The 20,228-nt window shown below is 43.6% G+C and overlaps 1 protein-coding gene and 1 long non-coding RNA gene across 2 annotated transcripts; both read right to left on the reverse strand.

The window, feature by feature from the left end:
• Positions 1-949: 949 nt before the first annotated feature.
• On the reverse strand, positions 950-3,829 carry LOC134870488 (protein FAM200A-like). The gene is made up of 2 exons (XM_063892672.1): positions 1,514-3,829; positions 950-1,375 (listed from the first exon to the last, which is right to left on the reverse strand). The coding sequence occupies exon 1, from the start codon at positions 3,596-3,598 to the stop codon at positions 1,517-1,519; it is 2,082 nt and encodes a 693-aa protein (XP_063748742.1). The 5' UTR covers positions 3,599-3,829; the 3' UTR covers positions 950-1,375; positions 1,514-1,516.
• Positions 3,830-18,572: 14,743 nt separating this feature from the next.
• Positions 18,573-20,141, reverse strand: LOC134870495 (uncharacterized). The gene is made up of 3 exons (XR_010166574.1): positions 19,838-20,141; positions 18,868-18,927; positions 18,573-18,611 (listed from the first exon to the last, which is right to left on the reverse strand). It is a non-coding gene; the product is annotated as an uncharacterized LOC134870495 (long non-coding RNA).
• Positions 20,142-20,228: the final 87 nt, after the last annotated feature.

Below are 20,228 nucleotides of genomic sequence, written 5' to 3' on the forward strand. Positions count from 1 at the left end.
ATACTTGGTGCCATCATCCTTGAAATATTTAACACCAGCACGAGAGGATGAGATGCTTCGGTGGTACCACGAAGACCTCCCTGACCAAGACACTGCCAGACAGGAAATTGAGCGCTGGAGACATACATTTGAAGATGGCCCCCTTCCTTCTTTTGCCCTAGAAGTTCTACAAAAACACAACCTGTCATTCTTCCCTAACATAAAATGTATGTTGAAGATTTTCTTAACCTTGCCAGTGACAACTTGTGCCTGTGAGAGGTCATTCTCAGCCATGCGAAGACTAAAGACATGGCTTAGATCTACCATGTCCAACGACAGACTGACGGGCCTGGCGATGATGCATGTGCATCAGAAAGTGGAAGTGGACCGGGAGAATATCCTTCGACGGTGGGATGCCTCTGGTCATAGGAGGATTCAGCTTGAATTTGATTAAAAAGTTGATTGTTGAGATTTTAGGTGATGCCATTTGTACTTTTAGGGGCTGTAATTTGCAATGATTTATTTCTACTTGAATATTATTTTTTTCATTCGTCATTCAGTTCATCAAGTTCAAAGTTACCCCCTATATTCTTTAAAAACATGGTGGTGTACTATTGCTATAAAAAAAATGTAAATATAGTACAGTACATTTTTTGGGGGGAAAATGCTGGTTTATACAATTAAAAGACATTTAAACAATAAAACTCTTGTGTGACTTGTAATTTAATAAATACATAAAATATATATATATATATTATACATATACATAAATGTATATCTAAAAAACAATATAATTTAAAATATTTATATATATATTTTTTAAAAATGTAAGAATAATCAATATATTGAAACGGAACATTAAATGATATAATTCACTGTTTCCCGACGGACCAGACTTTATTTCCGGTTGTACTACCGGATGCTATTATTTTTAGCCTCAGTAAGCATATAGCTAATAGTATATTGCAGGGGTTTTCAACTGGTTTTGTCCCAGGGACCACCATTCGGACTAGAAAGCAATCCGCGGCCCACTGATGTGCCTGCGCGTGCGCGTGTGTATTTGGTGTTACATGCATAGCTCAATGCATGAAACATGAAAGAGAGGCCACGCAGATTTTATAATAATAAAAGTAGATTTATTAAATTAAATTAAATTAAAGATTATTTTAAAGAAAGAATAAAGAATAATAAAGTGTTGTGCAATTCAGTATTGGGAAAAGTAACTAAAAATGTCATGCAAAGTCAGTCTAGGTGTGTGACAAAACAACAACGGAGAACAAAAATCCAACAACACCGGAGAACCAAAATCCAACAAATGAAGACCAAGGCAGCCTCAACTGCTGGCTGGTCAGGGCTTTTATAACCCAGCCAGGACAGACCTGTCACCAATCACCTGCTGTAGAGACAGAGAGATTGAGAAAAGCAGAGAGAGATTGAGAAAAGCAGGGAGAGAGAACAGGCTTACCATTAACACAGGGCGGGGCCTAAACCCGCCAGGGTCGTAACAGTGAAAACATGGGAGAATTAGGCCTACCTGTCAGTGTGATATCTGGGCGTGGTGAAGTCCACACAGCCTGTCTATTCGTGGCGAAATGGTAGACAGAGACAGTCTCATGTCATTCTCTGGATCAAGCCTAGCCCTGTACTTATTCTTTAAGTACGCCAGTGTAGAAAAACCACTCTCACACAGGTATGTGGTTGGAAAGGGCAAAAGACACCTCATTGCTTTTGCAGCAAGCTGTGGAAATTCTGTCTGGCAACTTATCCAGAATTTAACAAGGGGCTGTGTGTCGTACATATGCCTCCTGACAGAGTCTGTGGACATCTCAATCAGCTTATCCTCTTCCACAGCCGTCAGACTTGACCCTACTGATGCATCGTCACTGAATGGGAGCAGGATCCACTTGCTGTCACGGCGCCACTCTTCCGAATCAGTGAAGTACTTTGCGAATTGACGCACAAGCTTCCTCAAATGCTCACATATAGTGTCGTTGATGTCAGTGCTGTCAGGGTATTCCTCAACTGAAGGAAACATCGCCAAGTTATTGCTCTCCACTCGTTCGATCCACTTTGACATTTTTTTCACAAATGCGTCGAGCTTCTCGTAGAGCTGCATGACGTTTGCATCTCTCCCTTGCATGGAGCTGTTCAACTTGTTCAGCTCTGCAAAAACATATGTGAGGTACGCCAGCTTAGTTAACCAGTAACTATCGTTGAAATTGGAAGCCAGATCAGAATGCTTCTCGCACAAGAACTCGTAGATAGCTCCGCGTAGTTCAAACACACGGGCGAGCACAGCGCCGCGAGACAGCCAACGCACCTCTGAATGATAAAGGAGAGAGCTGTGTTCACTTCCCAAGTCATGGCATAGGGATGAAAACAGGCGTGTATTCAATGCGTTTCGTTTTATGAAGTTGACCGTCTTGACAACGACATCAAACACACCACTGAGCTCAACACTGAGATCTTTGGAGGCGAGAGCCTCTCTATGAATCAGGCAGTGTGTCCAAATTACCCCCGGAGCCACCCTCCTTACATGCGCAAACAGTCCAGTCTTGCTGCCACTCATGGCTCGGGCCCCATCGCTGCATAATGCAACGCACCTCTGCCACGAGATATTGTGCTCCGTGAAAAAATCGTCCAGTGCTTTAAATATTTCTACACCGGTAGTTCGCCCGGGCAGTGGTTTGCAAAAAAGAAATTCCTCGCACATAGTGCCACTGTCCTCGTATCGCACAAATGTTAACAGTTGCGCATCATTAGTAACATCTGTCGTCTCGTCGATTTGAAGGGAAAACAGAACTGTCTGAAGTTTTGCCATCAGCTGGTCTTTGACATCATTTGCCATTTCCCCAATTCGTCTTCCGATTGTGTTGTCTGACAACGGAATAGTTTTTAATTTGTTGGCACATTCTTCGCTTACCATAGCTCTGCACATATCTATGGCTGCTGGCAATATAAGCTGCTCTGCAATGGTATGGGGCTTCTTACTTTTTGCAACCCTGAGAGCGACCAGATACGATGCTTTCAGTGCGTTTTCATTTATTTTTGCACTCTTCCTCATGGTAGCCTGCTGTCCTTTGAAATCACGCAACATCTGTTGCATGTACTCAACGGGTTTGGCCTTCAAGTGGACGTGATGCGTCTCCATATGCCGCGTAAGTTTCGACGGCTTCATAGCTTCATTACAGAGAATTGTTGAACATACGAAACACAGTGGTACCTCCTCTCCTGCTCTGTCTGTCGTCACTGTGAATCCATATTTAACATATTCCTCATTGTATTTTCTTTTTCGTCTTTTTTGCGAAGTTGACGCTTCGGAAGCCTGTCCTTGCCCTATCGTGGCGGCCTGTCCCTCTGTCGTGGCAGCCTGACCCTCTGTCATGGCAGCCTGTCCCTCTGGCACTTTCCTCACTACAAAACGATCCATTGGTGCTAGATATATAGCTAGACTAGTACATATGTAACAAATGTTTGCTGTACTACAACCTATCTTAAAATACTCTCGTCGGCTATGCTTATAAATGTGTGTCAACTTTGCTCGCAAGACTGTACGTAATGAATAATAAGTGAGGTTAGCGACGCAACTCATTACCATTAGCGAATCACAGGCTACCATAGACTGGATAGGCGCAAGGCTACATTCTGTCAGCTTGAATTTCCTTTATATTATTTTAAACATATTTTTCACGATATGTAACGGTATTCTGGAAATGTGTTGAAATATCAAAGCGAATTTATATTAAAAAAAAACAATGGTGAACTGATCAACATAGGCTCTTGTCACGGACCACATGCAATGCCGCCGCGGACCACCAGGGGTCCGCGGACCACCGGTTGAAAACCCCTGGTATATTGTATGAGTGGAGGGAGAATGACGCGTGGAGTTATACTAAACACACCGCCTCTACCTCTCACTCATTGATGCTGCAATAATACTATTACGCGTTTAACCCTCCTGTTGTGTTTGTGTGACTTCTGACCGATTTACTACCTTCATCAATCATAACTTTTTTGTTTGACATTCGATTGCATTAAGGCTTTATGATATCCTTCATAGTAGACATTTGAACATATAAAATTGCTGACCACCACTTACATTGAATTTTGGATGATTTAGTCAACTTTGTAACACCCATGGTGTTTCCGGTCAAAAATGACCGCCATAGAGAAAAACAATTGTAACCATCTGGATCAGATAAAACACACACACACACACACACACACACACACACACACACACACACACACACACACACACACACACACACACACACACACACACACACACACAACAATTTGATACATTTCCCACTCTTATGTGCCCATCCCACCATGTGTATCACACCTGGCATACCCACACATACAAACACAAACACACACACACACACACACACACACACACACACACACACACACACAACAATTGGATCTGTTTCTCGCTCTTATGTGCACATATGGCTTACTAAACTATCTATCATATCTTCTCACAGACCCCCTATATATAATTACATTTTGGCCCTGCTATCATTTTTCTCCATGAGCACAATGAGTAGGCAACCGGTTAAGCTGTTATCTGTCAGAGAGGTTCCTCACCAAATTTTTGAGCCAGATGAAGAAGGGATTGAAGTGGAAATTGAGAAATTGAGGAAGATGTCTCAGAGATGGAAGACAATATTGATCCTGATTTTGATCCAGACTCTTTTGAGACTGACCAGTCAACTGATGGCGAGGAAGAGCTCCCTGAGGCGGAGGCAACTGAAGAACAGTCCCCTGAGGTGATACAGTATTTGATACACTGCCGATTTTGCAGGTTTTCCCACTTACAAAGCATGCAGAGGTCTGTCATTTTTATCATAGGTAATCTTAAACTGTGAGAGACGGAATCTAAAACAAAAATTCCAGAGAATCACATTGTATGATTTTTAAGTAATTAATTTGCATTTTAGTGCATGACATAAGTATTTGATACATCAGAAAAACAGAACTTAATATTTGGTACAGAAACCTTTGTTTAGAATTACAGAGATCAGACGTTTCCTGTAGTTCTTGACCAGGTTTGCACACACTGCAGCAGGGATTTTGGCCCACTCCTGCATACAGATCTTCTCCAGATCCTTCAGGTTTCAGGGCTGTCACTTGGCAATACGGACTTTCAGCTCCCTCCAAAGATTTTCTTTTGGGTTCAGGTCTGGAGACTGGCTAGGCCACTCCAGGACCTTGAGATGCTTCTTACAGAGCCGCTCCTTAGTTGCCCTGGCTGTGTGTTTCGGGTCGTTGTCATGCTGGGAGACCCAGCCACGACCCATCTTCAATGCTCTTACTGAGGGAAGGAGGTTGTTGGCCAAGATCTCGCGATACATGGCCCCATCCATCCTCCCCTCAATATGGTGCAGTCGTCCTGTCCCCTTTGCAGAAAAGCATCCCCAAAGAATGATGTTTCCACCTCCATGCTTCACGGTTGGGATGGTGTTCTTGGGGTTGTACTCATCCTTGTTCGTCCTCCAAACACGGTGAGTGGAGTTTAGGCCAAAAAGCTCTATTTTTGTCTCATCAGACCACATGACCTTCTCCCATTCCTCCTCTGGATCATCCAGATGGTCATTGACAAACTTCAGACGGGCCAGGACATGCGCTGACTTGAGCAGGGGGACCTTGTGTGCGCTGCATGATTTTAATCCATGACGGCGTAGTGTGTTACTCATGGTTTTCTTTGAGACTGTGGTCCCAGCTCTCTTCAGGTCATTGACCAGGTCCTGCCGTGTAGTTCTGGGCTGATCCCTCACCTTCCTCATGATCATTGATGCCCCACGAGGTGAGATCTTTCAGACTGAGGGAGATTGACCGTCATCTTGAACTTCTTCCATTTTCTAATAATTGCGCCAACAGTTGTTGCCTTCTCACCAAGCTGCTTGCCTATTGTCCTGTAGCCCATCCCAGCCTTGTGCAGGTCTACAATTTTATCCCTGATGTCCTTACACAGCTCTCTGGTCTTGGCCATTGTGGAGAGGTTGGAGTCTGTTTGATTGAGTGTGTGGACAGGTCTCTTTTATACAGGTAACAAGTTCAAACAGGTGCAGTTAATACAGGTAATGAGTGGAGAACAGGAGGGCTTCTTAAAGAAAAACCTACAGGTCTGTGAGAGCCGGAATTCTTACTGGTTGGTAGGTGATCAAATACTTATGTCATGCAATAAAATGCAAATTAATTATTTAAAAATCATACAATGTGATTTTCTGGATTTTTGTTTTACATTCCGTCTCTCGCAGTTGAAGTGTACCTATGATAAAAAATACAGACCTTTACATGATTTGTTAGTGGGAAAACCTGCAAAATCGGCACTGTATCAAATACTTGTTCTCCCCACTGTATATCAGTCCAAGGATGGCAAATTGCTCTGGAATTCATCCTCCCAGGACATCGGAGGAAGAGCGAGCGTGGAAAATGTTGTTAGGATGACGCCAGGTCCAACACGATATGCAACATCACGTGTGGATGACATCAAGTCCAGCTTCCACCTCTTCTTACCAGAGTCCATTCAGCACATTATACTGGAAATGAAAACCCTGGAGGGAGGCCTGTGTTTGGGGACACGTGGAGAGATTTGGACCATGAAGACCTCCAAGCCTACATAGGGCTGTTGATTTTGGCAGGAGTTTATCGGTCGAACAATGAGGCTACACAAAATCTGTGGGATGCAGAGGCTTATATTTCGGTCAACTATGTCCTTACAGCAGTTTCATGTCCTCTTGAAAGTTATCCGATTTGATGATAGGGAACCACGACCTGTCCGCTGGAGAAATGACACACTGGCTGCCATCAGGAACATTTGGGACAAGTGGGTGGAGCGCCTACCACTGATGTACAATCCAAGCCCTGAGGTGACAGTGGATGAGCGCCTGGTTCGTTTAAGAGGACGCTGTCCTTTCAAGCAGTACCTCGTGAGCAAACCAGGTAAGTATGGAATCAAGATCTGGGCAGCATGTGATGCCAGGAGCAGCTATGCCTGGAATATGCAGGTCTACACGGGGAAACCTACAAATGGATGGCCAGAAAATAACCAGGGCATGCGTGTTGTGCTGGACATGACAACCGGTCTCAAGGGCCGTAATATCACGTGACAACTTTTCACATCATACATGCTTGGTCAGGAGCTGCTGAAAATAAAGCTCACCATGGTAGGGACAGTGAAAAAGAACAAGCCCAAACTTCCCTCTGCACTGGTGTCGACCAGAGGGAGAGAGGCACTCTCATCAATATTTATTTTCACCGACACACACTGTCTTGTGTCATACGTACCCGGGAAAAATAGAAACGTCATTCTGATGAGCACACTACACAGAAACGCCGCTGTCAGCACAACAGAGGACAGGAAGCCACATATCATCAAGGACTACAACAGCAACAAAGCAGGAGTTGACTGCCTTGATAAGGTAATGCATATTTTCATCTATTCTGCATTAAATGTACTTTTATTTACATAATTTTTTAAATTTTTGTGTAAGACATATTCAATATTGTTTTTAAATCTCTTATTTGTTGTTTCTTTCATTGCAGCTTACTGGTACATACACCTGCAAGTGAATGACAGCCCGTTGGCCTGTGGCGGTGTTCCACAACATCCAGGATGTGTCTGCATGCAATGCATATGTTGTGTGGACAGTGATCGACCCAACATGGAACCAGGGGAAATGTTACAAGAAGAGACTATTCCTCCCAGAGCTTGGGAAAGCTTTGGTGACTCCTCTCATGCAACAGCGCAAGCACCTTCCCCGCACACTAGGCTCTCCCAGTCTGGTTAGGAGTCTGCAAGCCTCAGCCGCTTCTCTGGCCCCTCTCCCCCAACAAGGAAAGGGGCAGAAAAGGAAAAGATGTAAGCTCTGTGCCCCTAGGAAAAACAAAACCAGACTTACATGCTTTAAATGTAATGCCTACGTTTGCAAGGCACGCTCTGATCTGATTATAAAACGCCATTGTTGTGTCTGAAAAAACACACACTCACACTCTCACATACACAGAGACACACACACACACACACACACACACACACACACACACACACACACACACACACTTCAGACTGAACAATTATATGCATTTCCCGCTCTAATTTGCCCATCCTCCCACATGAACCACACCTGGCAGACACACAGATACACGCAAACACACATACGACTATTGTTCACGTTATTAATAATAATGATAATAATAATAATAACAATAATAATAACAATAATAATACATTTTATTTATAAAGCACCTTTCATTGCTTGACAGTAATCTCAAAGTGTTACAAGGGGTTTAAAAAAAAAACGAAACAAACACAAGTTTAATGAAAGGCTTTTTTTAAAAGAAAGGTTTTTAGGTCCTTTTTGAAGGCGTCAGTGGCCTGTGGAGCCCTCAGGCGGTCCGGGAGGGAATTCCACAGGTGGGGAGCAGTTGCACACAAGGCCCGATCCCCCATTGTGCGGAGTTTGGTCCTGGGGGGGCAAAGCAGATGGTTGATTGTGGAGCGGAGTTTGCGTGTGGTGGTTTGTGGGCACACTAGTTCCTTCAGGTATGAAGGACCATTCCCGTGGATGCACTGATGAGTTAATAGTGCGATCTTGTACTCGATCCTGAATGAGACAGGACGCCAGTGGAAGGAATCAAGGATGGGCGTGTTGTCTAAGACTCTGTCTCATTCCAGCCAGCAGGCGCTGCTGTTGCTTTTTTGTGTTACTTCTTCTTTAGTTAGTAGCATCCAATGGGAAAGTCTTATGTGTAAAATTTACATTAATGGAAAGTTATAGGGTATTATTCCGTTTTTGTTTAGTAGCCTAGCCTACATTTATGTTGAGATTATGTGTAAAACTCTCAGGCTTAGAGCACTAGAGTTGAATGAATGGAACGATAGTTATATTTTAAAATCACGTTGAAAAAAAACAACAACAAAAAACGCAATCAATTTGTGGCGGTGGGTGTTGATTCTGTGGCGGCCCACCACGCATTGGTCTCTGTATGGGAAACACTGGGTCAATTGTGACACCCAGGTTTGTAACTGTTGTGGAGAGTGGTATGTTTTGACCAGAAAAGGTGATGTGGGTTATGGGGGATGACTGGACCTGTTTGGTGTGCCAACTAAAATAGCCTCTGTTTTGGTGCTATTTTGCTGCAGAAAGTTCTGTCGCATCCAACCCTTTATCTCCTCAAGGCATGTGTTTAAGGATGTAATGTGTAACTGCAACTCAATAGATTTCCACGATCTAGCTATTCAGCCAGCATAAACATGAACTAAAACACTCCAGAAGAGATGATTCCAGTCCAAGTATACAGAAACACAACCTAAATGCTATGCTAATGCTAACAATGCTAATCTAACAAGAAGCTAACATGCTCACAATGCTAAGCTAACAAAAAGCTAATATGCTAAGCTAACCAAGAGCTAATATGCTAACATATTTGTATTAGGTTGCCATGAGGCGGTAGCTTAAACCTAGCGGTACAGATGCAGTTTAACCTCATCTAATTAAGGTACAAAATACACAATCAAACTGTAAAATAAACACTGTTCTGCACAAATATACTCTCAACTAACATATTCACTTACAGACAATATGTATAACAAGTCTCCAGAAGATGGATGCAACCGCATTTTGGAGCTTTCATTACAGGACTGCCAGATGTAGTTTTCCCAAGAGACTAACAACTATTTCCTGCGTGACTATTTCCTGTTAATAAATAAACCTGTGCTACCATCACACGCCCCTAGGGCTCCCACAAACATACAATCCATACACAGACGAGAACAAGAAGTCTTTGATGATGCATGGGTAATTGGGTCTGTCTATATTTAGCTGCATACCATCAGCCTGGCAATGGAACAATATTCCATGCTGGCTGATGACTCGGCCAAGGGGCAGAGTGTAGAGGGTGAACAGAGTGGGCCCGAGGACCGACCCTTGAGGGACACCACAGTTGACAGGGTGTGTCTGGGACCTTGCACCTCCCAAGGAGATGTACTCTGTTCTTCCAGACAGGTGTCTGATACTCATGGACAGGTGACAGAGAGTCCAATGGTGTTTTGGAGGCGATGAAAGAGGATGTTATGGTCGACAGTGTCGAACGCAACAGTCAGATCCAGGAGGATGCGTAGAGATGGGGAGCCAGTGTCAGCCGCCATCAGCAAGTTGGTGACCCTTACTAGAGCTGTTTCAGTGCTGTGGGCAGAACGGAAACCGGACTGGAATTTCTCAAAGAGGCAGTTTATTTCGAGGTGGTCCTGAAGCTGCGCGGCAACCACTTTTTCCAGCAGTTTGACTAGAAATTGGAGGTTGGAGATTGGCCTGTAGTTAGCGAGGATGTCTGGATCTAGGGTGGGTTTTTTGAGAAGGGGTCTGATAACGGCAGTTTTAAGAGCTGATGGAACATGACCAGCCTGGAGGGAGAGGTTGATTACTTGGGTGATCCTGGGACTAATAGCAGAGATGTTGGTTTTCACCAGGGCTCTAGGTATTGGGTCCAGTGTGCAGGTGGAAAGCGGATGATGTCCTCAACCTCTTGCTGAGCGATCTCCATGAAGCAGCAGAGATGTTGAAAATTCCCAGGCTGTTGGTTGACAGTAGTGACGGACAGAGCGCAGGGGGTGGAGAGAATAGAGCGAAGATTGGCAACTTTTGTCCTAAAGAAAGTGATGAAGTTATTGCACTGCTCTTCTGTGGTATCAGTGTGTGAGGGAGTGTGTGGCTTGAGGAGATGATTAATAGTGGGAAAAAGTTGCTTGGAGTTTCCAGGATTTTTATTGATGAGGTCGGAGTAGAACTGTGACTGTGCTTTTTCAGTGATTTTGAGTAGGACTTTTGATGATAGGCTAATCTGTGAACAGTGAGTCCAGATTGTGTGAGACGCCACTCGAGTACACGCCTAGCTGACTTCATGTTGCGTAGCACTGAAGTGAACCAGGGGTCCGAGCGTGACAAGGTAACTGTTCATGTTTTCAGTGGGGCGTGGAGATCCAGGACACTAATCAGGGATTTGTTGTAGAATTCCACTGATTCAATGACTGTTGTGAAATTAGCAGAGGGCGGGATTTGCTCGAGGTCCAAAGTCCTGTTATCTGTTTTGATGTGTTTCAGATTTCTGAAATGGATTTGGCGTTTGGGCTTGGTGTGGTGAGACAATTTTAACTCCATTGAAATGACCTTGTGATCCGACACTCCCAGATCGTACGCCAAAAGATTAGTGATGGGGGCAGAGTCAGTGATGAACAGGTCAAGCGTGTGCCCCCTGGTGTTTGTGGGGACATCAACATGCTGTTTTAAGTTGAGAACATCCAATAGTTGTAAGAACTCAGCTGCAGGTTGCCGGGACATGGATGTTCAAATCCCTGAGTATGATAGTATTTGCAAATGTAGTACAAAGTGAAGTGAGAAGTTCATTTATCTCTGAGATGAAGGCTGGGTTTGGTTTGGGTAGATGAGAAGAATAGTCATGGGGAAAGGGGATTTGCATTTGAATGCAAGGCATTCAAAGGAGGATAGGTCGAGAAGAGACAAGAGGGTCAGTTTCAGGTCACTGCGATGTATTACGGCTGAGTCGCCACCGAGACCAGTGCGGCAGGCTTTATCCAGGTACAGTAAGTATAGCCAGCAGGACAGGTTTAATTCAGGACTGAATAGCCCTCTGGCTTGATGCCAGGTCTCAGTAAGACACATTTAAGTCAATTCCCCTATTTTGGATGTGATCATGTATCAGACATGATTTATAAATGAGAGATTGTGTGTTCAATAGTACTTTTTTGAGGATTGATAAAGCAGTGGTTTTTAGAGGCAGAAGTAGGCTGAAATCAAATCCATGTTTACTGTCCTGCTTGTTGTGCCGATGTCTCGGGGTGTTTCCAAAGTTCCAGGAGCGGCAGTACTCTGATGATGTGGTAATAGTCTCCAAACTGGGAATAAACAAACGTTCTACGGGAGCTTTTGTGGATGTAGCTGCGTCGGTGTAGAATTCCAAGTTGTTTAAGTGCTGCGATATAAGTTGGAGTGCTGTAGTATCTTAACTCAAGTGGCTGCATAATGGGGTACTTTATCGTCATGCTGGTCAGGACAGATGCAGAGTTGGTAGCTGTTTGATTATTATTATTATTATTATGAATAATAATAATAATATTTTTTCCAAAAACTAAAAGACACTTTTTACAGAGGTACAATTCATCAAACATAACTCAAGCCACACACTTAATATATTTAAAATACAACATTAATTTACAGTGTAAAAGCAGTTCTGAAAAGGTGAGTTTTGATCTGGGATTTAAACATTGTGATGTCAGGGCAGTCATGGATGTTTTTGGGGAGTGAGTTCCAGAGAGACAGGGCAGCGACAGAGAAGGCTCTGTCCCCCCAGGTCCGGAATTTGGTCCTTGAAGGAAGTGAGAGTGTGAGGTTTGCGTCTGACGAGCGGAGGCTGCGGGAAGGAGTGTGGTGTTGGAGCAGGTCTGTGAGGTAGGAGGGGGCCTGGTGATGGAGGGCTTTGTGGGTGATGTTGAGTTCTGTGAATTTCTCTACGAGGCAAGGAGTCCAAACGAAGTAGTAAGGTTATAATAAAGCTGATTTATTTTCAGTGGTGATGAAGATATACATTCTCAATAATGAGGTTTCTGGGTTTTGTGAGCCACAGACTGCAAGCAGGTTCTGTCTTTCCTTCCACCCAGAGCCTCATCATGTGACATCACATAATATTTATACTTTGTGAAAGAGAAAAGGGGCAGTGCCTTATGACATATTAAATGTACATTTTTGAGGGTGATGCATGTTGGTTTCAGGTTGGAGGACAGCAAGAAGTCCTCCTCTCTTGCATCCACGATTTCCGGGTCTGCATCCTGTTATGTAATCCTTCTTTACTCTTGCCATAACTCTCCTGTCATTTGTGAAGCACCCAGGGGCCTCTCTTCACTAACTTCTACTGTCCCTCTCTTGGGCCTCTCTGCCTTCTCTTCACAAAGGAATGTGCAGTTAATATTCACTGTGAACAGAGAAGCAAAATGCAGTTCCTTTCTTATGTTTTTAGCTCAACTCTGTCATGAAGCTCACTTCTCTTCATAGTTTGAAACCCTCTCTGGTAGCATTTATACATAAACATGTCTTTATGAGCAAGCAATAAGAATTCAATAATATCCTTCAGTGAGGAGAAGGATCTTGAAGTGGATGCGGGACGGGGGAGCCAGTGGAGGTTCTGCAGGAACGGTGATGTGGTCATGGGAGCGGGTGTGGGTGAGGAGCCGAGCGGCTGAGTTCTGTATGTACTGTACTTCTAGGTCGCACTGGTGCACCTGACGCTGCCCAGGTAAAAACATAATTTTCTTTCCCAAGTGCATCTCTCTGTGTTCTCATGTGACCGAACTCACACTCATTGTAGGATCATATCGTGGTCTAAACCAAAAAGACAGGTCTTTGCCTCTGATTGGCTGTGGTCCTGTTACTGTTCTAAGTTGTGTGTGTTTAAAAATTGCGAACGAACTGAGCGCCAGAGTAGCCTAACCGGAAAAATACGGAAAAGAAAATAAACGCGACAAAACGTGGGAAAATTAAGAGAGGTAGAAACATTGAAAGTCTTTTCATTAGGAAAACTAAGCCTACAACCAGCTTTACTACTGTCATTCCACCCATCCCCACTACTGAAAGTCCATCCAGCCAAGACACGGAGCCCTCGGTCCTGGTTAGATGCCAAGCCCTGGTCCTTTGGCGATAGCATCAGACTCGGAACCAGAGGAGACAACCGAGTCTGACATAGAGCCTGGCCCCAACACTCAAATTATAAAGCCCAAAATGTATTCTTTCAGACAGGACTGGCTAAAACAATTTCCCTGGCTGAAGTATGACAAAGGATGGAACGCAATGCATTGCGTTTACTGTCAGGAGTGCGGTCAGAATATGGCCGGCAATAGTGCATTCATAAGCGGGTAAACAATGTTTCGTATCGAAACTTTAAAAAAACACCACATGTCTAAAAATCCTACTATATGCCGTGACAAGTGTGTAGAGAAAGTGGCCCCTCTCCCAGCTGCATTTCAGAGGCAGGCAGTAATAAACAGGTCCTCCGAGGAATCGGAACTGATCAATTTTAATCAAATTTAATTGTCGCATACAACACTGTCAAAGAGGAGTTGCCGTCACCAAATTTAAATCAGAATTTATTCTCATGAAGAAAAATGGATAAACGTCAACCCGACGTATAGCAATTATACGGCATGTACCCAATTCATTGGGGTAATAGCCGACACCTTAACGCAAAAGACAGCTGCGGAGGTTGGAAACGCCACATACATGTCCTTCATGATTGACGGTGACAGACGTCTCTACCAAGGAGTGTGTGATCGTCTACAGCCGCATTTTGCGCAAAGGGAGACCGGTCAACATTTCAATTGGACACAGAGGTGGAGCACGCACATGCACAAGGTAAATTTGAAGGTCCATCCACATTACAGCATGAGAGATAACGAAATAGAAATCTTAAGAAAATTGTATAGTCCTAAATATTATTAAAAATGAATAAGTAATAAGATAAGTAGGCTAAGATCACATAAACAGTTTTCCCTTTGCAATCTATAGGCTAGTGACTTGCATGATCTTTCAAGAGAATGTATGCTGCCACAAAGCAAGAATTTGCTGCGCTTGGGCATCAGTGTGCAGATTGGCTGGGTAAAACGGTTGCTCTGGGTGCTGATGGTGCTGCAGTTAACCTCGGCAGAAAAGGAGGGGTTATAGCCCTTTTACAAAGAGATGCAGGAGATTTCATTGTGCCCTTTCAGGTAGGCCTAATTATATAGGCCAGGGGTTTTCAACCGGTGGTCCGCGGACCCCTGGTGGTCCGCGGCGGCATTGCATGTGGTCCGTGACAAGAGCCTATGTTGATCAGTTCACCATTGTTTTTTTTTAATATAAATTCGCTTTGATATTTCAACACATTTCCAGAATACCGTTACATATCGTGAAAAATATGTTTAAAATAATATAAAGGAAATTCAAGCTGACAGAATGTAGCCTTGCGCCTATCCAGTCTATGGTAGCCTGTGATTCGCTAATGGTAATGAGTTGCGTCGCTAACCTCACTTATTATTCATTACGTACAGTCTTGCGAGCAAAGTTGACACACATTTATAAGCATAGCCGACGAGAGTATTTTAAGATAGGTTGTAGTACAGCAAACATTTGTTACATATGTACTAGTCTAGCTATATATCTAGCACCAATGGATCGTTTTGTAGTGAGGAAAGTGCCAGAGGGACAGGCTGCCATGACAGAGGGTCAGGCTGCCACGACAGAGGGACAGGCCGCCACGATAGGGCAAGGACAGGCTTCCGAAGCGTCAACTTCGCAAAAAAGACGAAAAAGAAAATACAATGAGGAATATGTTAAATATGGATTCACAGTGACGACAGACAGAGCAGGAGAGGAGGTACCACTGTGTTTCGTATGTTCAACAATTCTCTGTAATGAAGCTATGAAGCCGTCGAAACTTACGCGGCATATGGAGACGCATCACGTCCACTTGAAGGCCAAACCCGTTGAGTACATGCAACAGATGTTGCGTGATTTCAAAGGACAGCAGGCTACCATGAGGACAGGCCCGTTTCTAGGATTTTGGGGGCCCTAGGCAAAGAAGTTGTTGGGGGCCTTTAAAAAAAAAAATTCCGCAATTCTGTGCGTTTTAATCACAAAAGAGGTCAAACATACACTGAAAAGTAGCCTTTATTATTTTTTTTATTTCCTACTGAAACTGCTGCTTGCGGCCCTTGGCCTCAGCAAATGCAGACACAATCCCCTCCAAGTCCAAAGACCTGCGGACGTCACTCTCAATTGACATGAGTGCCAGTCCAGAGAGCCTCTCTTGGCTCATAGTTGACCTCATGTAATTCTTTATGCGCTTCAGAGATGAAAAGCTCCTCTCTCCGGAGGCAACCGAGACAGGAAGGGTCAGAAGTAGGCGCAGTGCAATGCTTAAATTGCTGTACAGGTCCAACAGCTTCTCACTGTATATGTAGTCCAGCATTTTAAATGGGCACCTGGATACTTCATCTGGAAAGGTGTGGACAGCAGAGTTGATCTCCAATGCCAAGTCGTCTGCATCAATATCATGGAGGGTTTGTTCCACTTTCCTGCATCTCTCATGCAATTTCCCAGTCTTGATTGTGGCCCTCATGATATCAATGCTGAACAGGAAGTCGTACAGGGCATACACCCCCTCCAGTCTGGAAAATCTGTCTTTTAGGCTGGTGATGGCAGTGTCAACCAAAGGCAGGAAGAAGTCCCTTCTGAAGGCCTCTTCTGGGGTCGATTGGGTTTCATCTGTACTCTCGTAAAGGAACTGCCTTTTCTTTTTACGTTGCCTTTTCTCAGGCAATTTCCTCTCAATTTCCAGATCTTCTGCAATCTCCATTGCATCCGTTTGGCTTGATGCGAGTCCATTTTCCCTGAAATCTTCTAGGTACTCTGTCACTCCCTCGGTTTCTTTTTTCAGTGTTTGCATTGAAACATCCGGGCTCTGGAGGAGCTTGCTCATATGGTTAACCTGATACAAAACGTTGTACCAGGTTATTGTGCACAGAAGAAAGGACCATGTTTTAAGCTCACCATGTAAGCTTTTTGCTGAGGACATGGTCTCTGAGTCCCCCTTCTCTGTAGCATATGTCTCCAGTGCTGACAGTCCGTCTAGTATTTCAGGTAGATGGTACCGCACTACCTTCACACTGTCAATTCGGGCCTCCCATCTCGTCCCTGAAAGTGGCTTAAGGGTGAGCTGCTTCACATGCTGCTTCAAAATTGCCCAGCGGTGCACAGAGGAACTGAAAAGGTTGTACAGTCGTTGCAGCATACCAAAAAAAGACATGGACAACACTGAAGACTTGGCAGCATCTGACACAACCAGATTTAGTGTGTGACTGCTGCATGGGATGCATAGCGCCTTGTTGTTCAGCTCTAAAATTCTTGCCTGCACACCCTGTTTGTGGCCCATCATATTGCTGCCATTGTCGTATGACTGCCCACGGCAATCTGAAATGCTGAGGTTGTGCTTCTCCAACTGGTCAAGCAGGATTTCACTGAGCCCTTTACCAGTTGTGTCTTCAACATGTACAAATCCCAAAAATGCTCAGCAATAGAAACAGGTGTTTCACAGTTGACAATCCTGAGAACAACAGAAAGTTGTTCCTTGTGGCTGATGTCAGGAGTGCAATCCATGATCACGGAGAAGTATTTTGCTTTGTGCACTCTTCTTGCAATCTCCTGTAGGATTTTGTCTCCGACCAGCTGAATGATTTCGTTCTGAATGACTCCACTCAGGTAATGCACCTTTGTCTCTTTGCATTGTATTCGTCTGATGTGTTCATTCATTACCGGATCAAACTGTGCTAGGAGTTCCACTTGAGCCAGAAAATTCCCATTGTGGCGATCATACACGGTACTGGTAGTTCCTCTCAAAGCCTGGTTGCGTTCTGCCAGATGGGAAACTATGGCAATCACTCTCCGAATCACGCCTTTCCAGTGTTCAACTTCAAGTTGCATCAACTCCATCTGTCTTTGATCAATCAGTGTACTGGTTTGCAGTCTCCTCTGAAGGTCGTGCCACTTTTTCACATTGTCACAGTGCACCTTTGTGCACTCGTGTTTTTTTTAGGCGATAGGAAAGGTTCTTCCATCCACCGTAGCCACAGGTCGTTAAGGCATTGTCACGCTCACGCTTCCCGAAAACAGTACAAGGGAAACAGAACACTCCATCTGTGTGGATGGAATACACCAGCCACGATCGATGTATATTCTCACCATTTTTCATGGTTCTTTTGTAACTGTCCTTGGTGAATCTTCGAGGAGGATTGTCTAAGTTTTGCGGGAATTCAATGTCCATGATTTGCACAGGTCCTTTTTTGACTATTTCACAGCGCATACTGCTTGTTAGGACACTGGGCCAACATCCTGGGTCATCACTTAATGTGGTGCTTGCAATACCTACAGGTACCCAGTTCTGGATGGTGGGGTGGTCTCTGCCATGTCAATGTCATCTTCCTCTTTGTCCTCCTCATGAAGTGGAGATGGAGTTGATGGCACTGTTGAAAACATATAGTTGCAAATTAATTTATAGCACAATTGCCATGTGGTAAGTACAGCAACTAGGGAATGGTGATCTACTTGTATAATGCTTTAAAAAGAAAGGGTCATTTTAATACACTTTCATAGCACATGGGTGTTAGGTGATAAGTTGAAATTGTGCGGCTTAATGCACCTTCTGTTGAACCACTGCTGGGAAGTGGTGTGGATGCTTCCACTTGCTCCTCCTCAAGTCGTGATGGAGTTGATGGCACTGCTGAAAAATATGTAATTACAAATTAATTCATGGCACAGTTTCATGTGTGAAGTACGACAACTAAATGCTTAAGGTATGGTGATCTACTTGTGTAACGCTTTATAGCAAATGGTCATTTTAATACACTTTCACAGCACATGCTGCTATAACTTTGGGTCACTATGATAGGTGATAAGTTGAAATTGTGCGGCTTAATGCACCTTCTGTTGAACCACTGCTGGGAAGTGGTGTGGACGCTGCAATGTTGTCTTCCACTTGCTCCTCCTCATAAACATGTGACGAAGACGATGTTGATGGCCCTGGTGCAAAAATAAATAAATACATAAATAATATTCTTTTTATTTATATTGCACATTTTGCATGCATTGATCTCAACAACTCAGTTATTCATTAACATTAGTGAATGTCCCACATATTTGAAATGTCCAGAAGACTCTGTGGGCAAGTGGAATGAATACACACAACTATGACTTGAATTAGAAAAATGTAAAGTCATTTTGATAACATCAAGTGTGTTGATAGAAGGCACTAATAATAGGTAGAAAAGAACGTTACCTTCAGTAGCACCAGAGACAACACTTGGTAGAGCGGGATGAAGAAATTTCAGCAATGCCCCTTGGAGAAAGAATAAGTACTGTATGATTAGCTTGGTTATTTTTCAAATGCTTTTGAAATCCTATCATTTTACAGTCTGATAATTGTGGTGAAATAGATATTAAAAGCATTACACACAGTTCCTACTAGGCGGTTTAGTGGCGGTTTCTATACGACTACAGGTGAAGCACTGCTTCACCAAAAAAAAGTAAAAAAAATAATAATAATAAAATCTTACAATAATCCCGTTTTCACTGGTTTGAAAACAGAAATACAGTCACTAAGACGAGCTGTTTTCCTGAAATCAATTCTGTGAGTGGCAACAGCGCCATCCCCGCACCCGTGGTGTGTCTGTGTGTGTCTGTGTACTGTCTGTGTCCCATAGAAAAAGCTCAAAGCTATCGGTACAGTTTTTAACGGTGGTCCAGTGGTATTTACAGCTATCATGGAGACCAACAACAACAAACAGCAGAATAGGTTTAGAAAAGGATTAATTGACACTAAAGTGGCTGTTTTCTTCATGTGGCTGATCTGCGCCGGGATGTTAACCGTTAAAATGTAAATAAAGTAAGTAAATCAACCCAATGGTATTCTAGCAAAATTATTGTAAACTCCCATGTTAATCTCCTATTAAATAGCTAGCTACTACAGGAATAACTATTTCACTGGTTGTCTCAAGGCTCTAACGACTGAAAACATATGTGAAGTTTATTTAGGATATTAAGAGGAATTAATCGTTGATCAATTTGGCCAGCTGATAACGTTATGAACTTATAGTGAAGTCAAAGGTAGCAGTTTAAGTTTGGTTAGCATGCTAGCATGCCAAACCACTGGTTCCTAGCTAGTCGTCGTTACAACCTCGCTACTCTAGCAAAATATGGTATACCCTGCCTGGCACAATTTTCATGTTGATTGTGTATATTCTACTTACCGGTGTCTTGTTTTCTTTTCTGCTCCTCTTCCCTTTTCTTCTTCTTTTTTTGATTGCCGGAGAGATAATTTCGCTTCATTTTAATTTTTCACTTTTCACTTGCACTTGACGCTGTCGCGCTAATGCATGGGAAAGGGGGGCCCCCTCGAGCTGGGGTATTTCGACTACAATGTGTCGTTGCGCTTTTCGGACATCGCATGCTCTAGGGAGGCGCTGTTGCTGCCCTCGCAGTCGCAGCAGAGCCCTTCATATACAGATGACTGCTTATTATTATGAAGCTATTTAAAATCGTCATTGCTGTTGAATACATGACCTGTCTTATTGGTATGCATGTTGTTTGATTCATGTTGCATTTGTATCAGACTTTTCTTTGAATTTTGAAAAAAAAAAA

Source organism: Eleginops maclovinus, chromosome 10 (assembly GCF_036324505.1).
Source record: "Eleginops maclovinus isolate JMC-PN-2008 ecotype Puerto Natales chromosome 10, JC_Emac_rtc_rv5, whole genome shotgun sequence".
Taxonomy (NCBI): Eukaryota; Metazoa; Chordata; class Actinopteri; order Perciformes; family Eleginopidae; genus Eleginops; species Eleginops maclovinus.

What these genes read in the sequence shown, in the direction of transcription:
- LOC134870488 (XM_063892672.1), bottom strand. Translation starts at nt 3,598, where the DNA reads ATGGTAGCCTGTGATTCGCTAATGGTAATGAGTTGCGTCGCTAACCTC.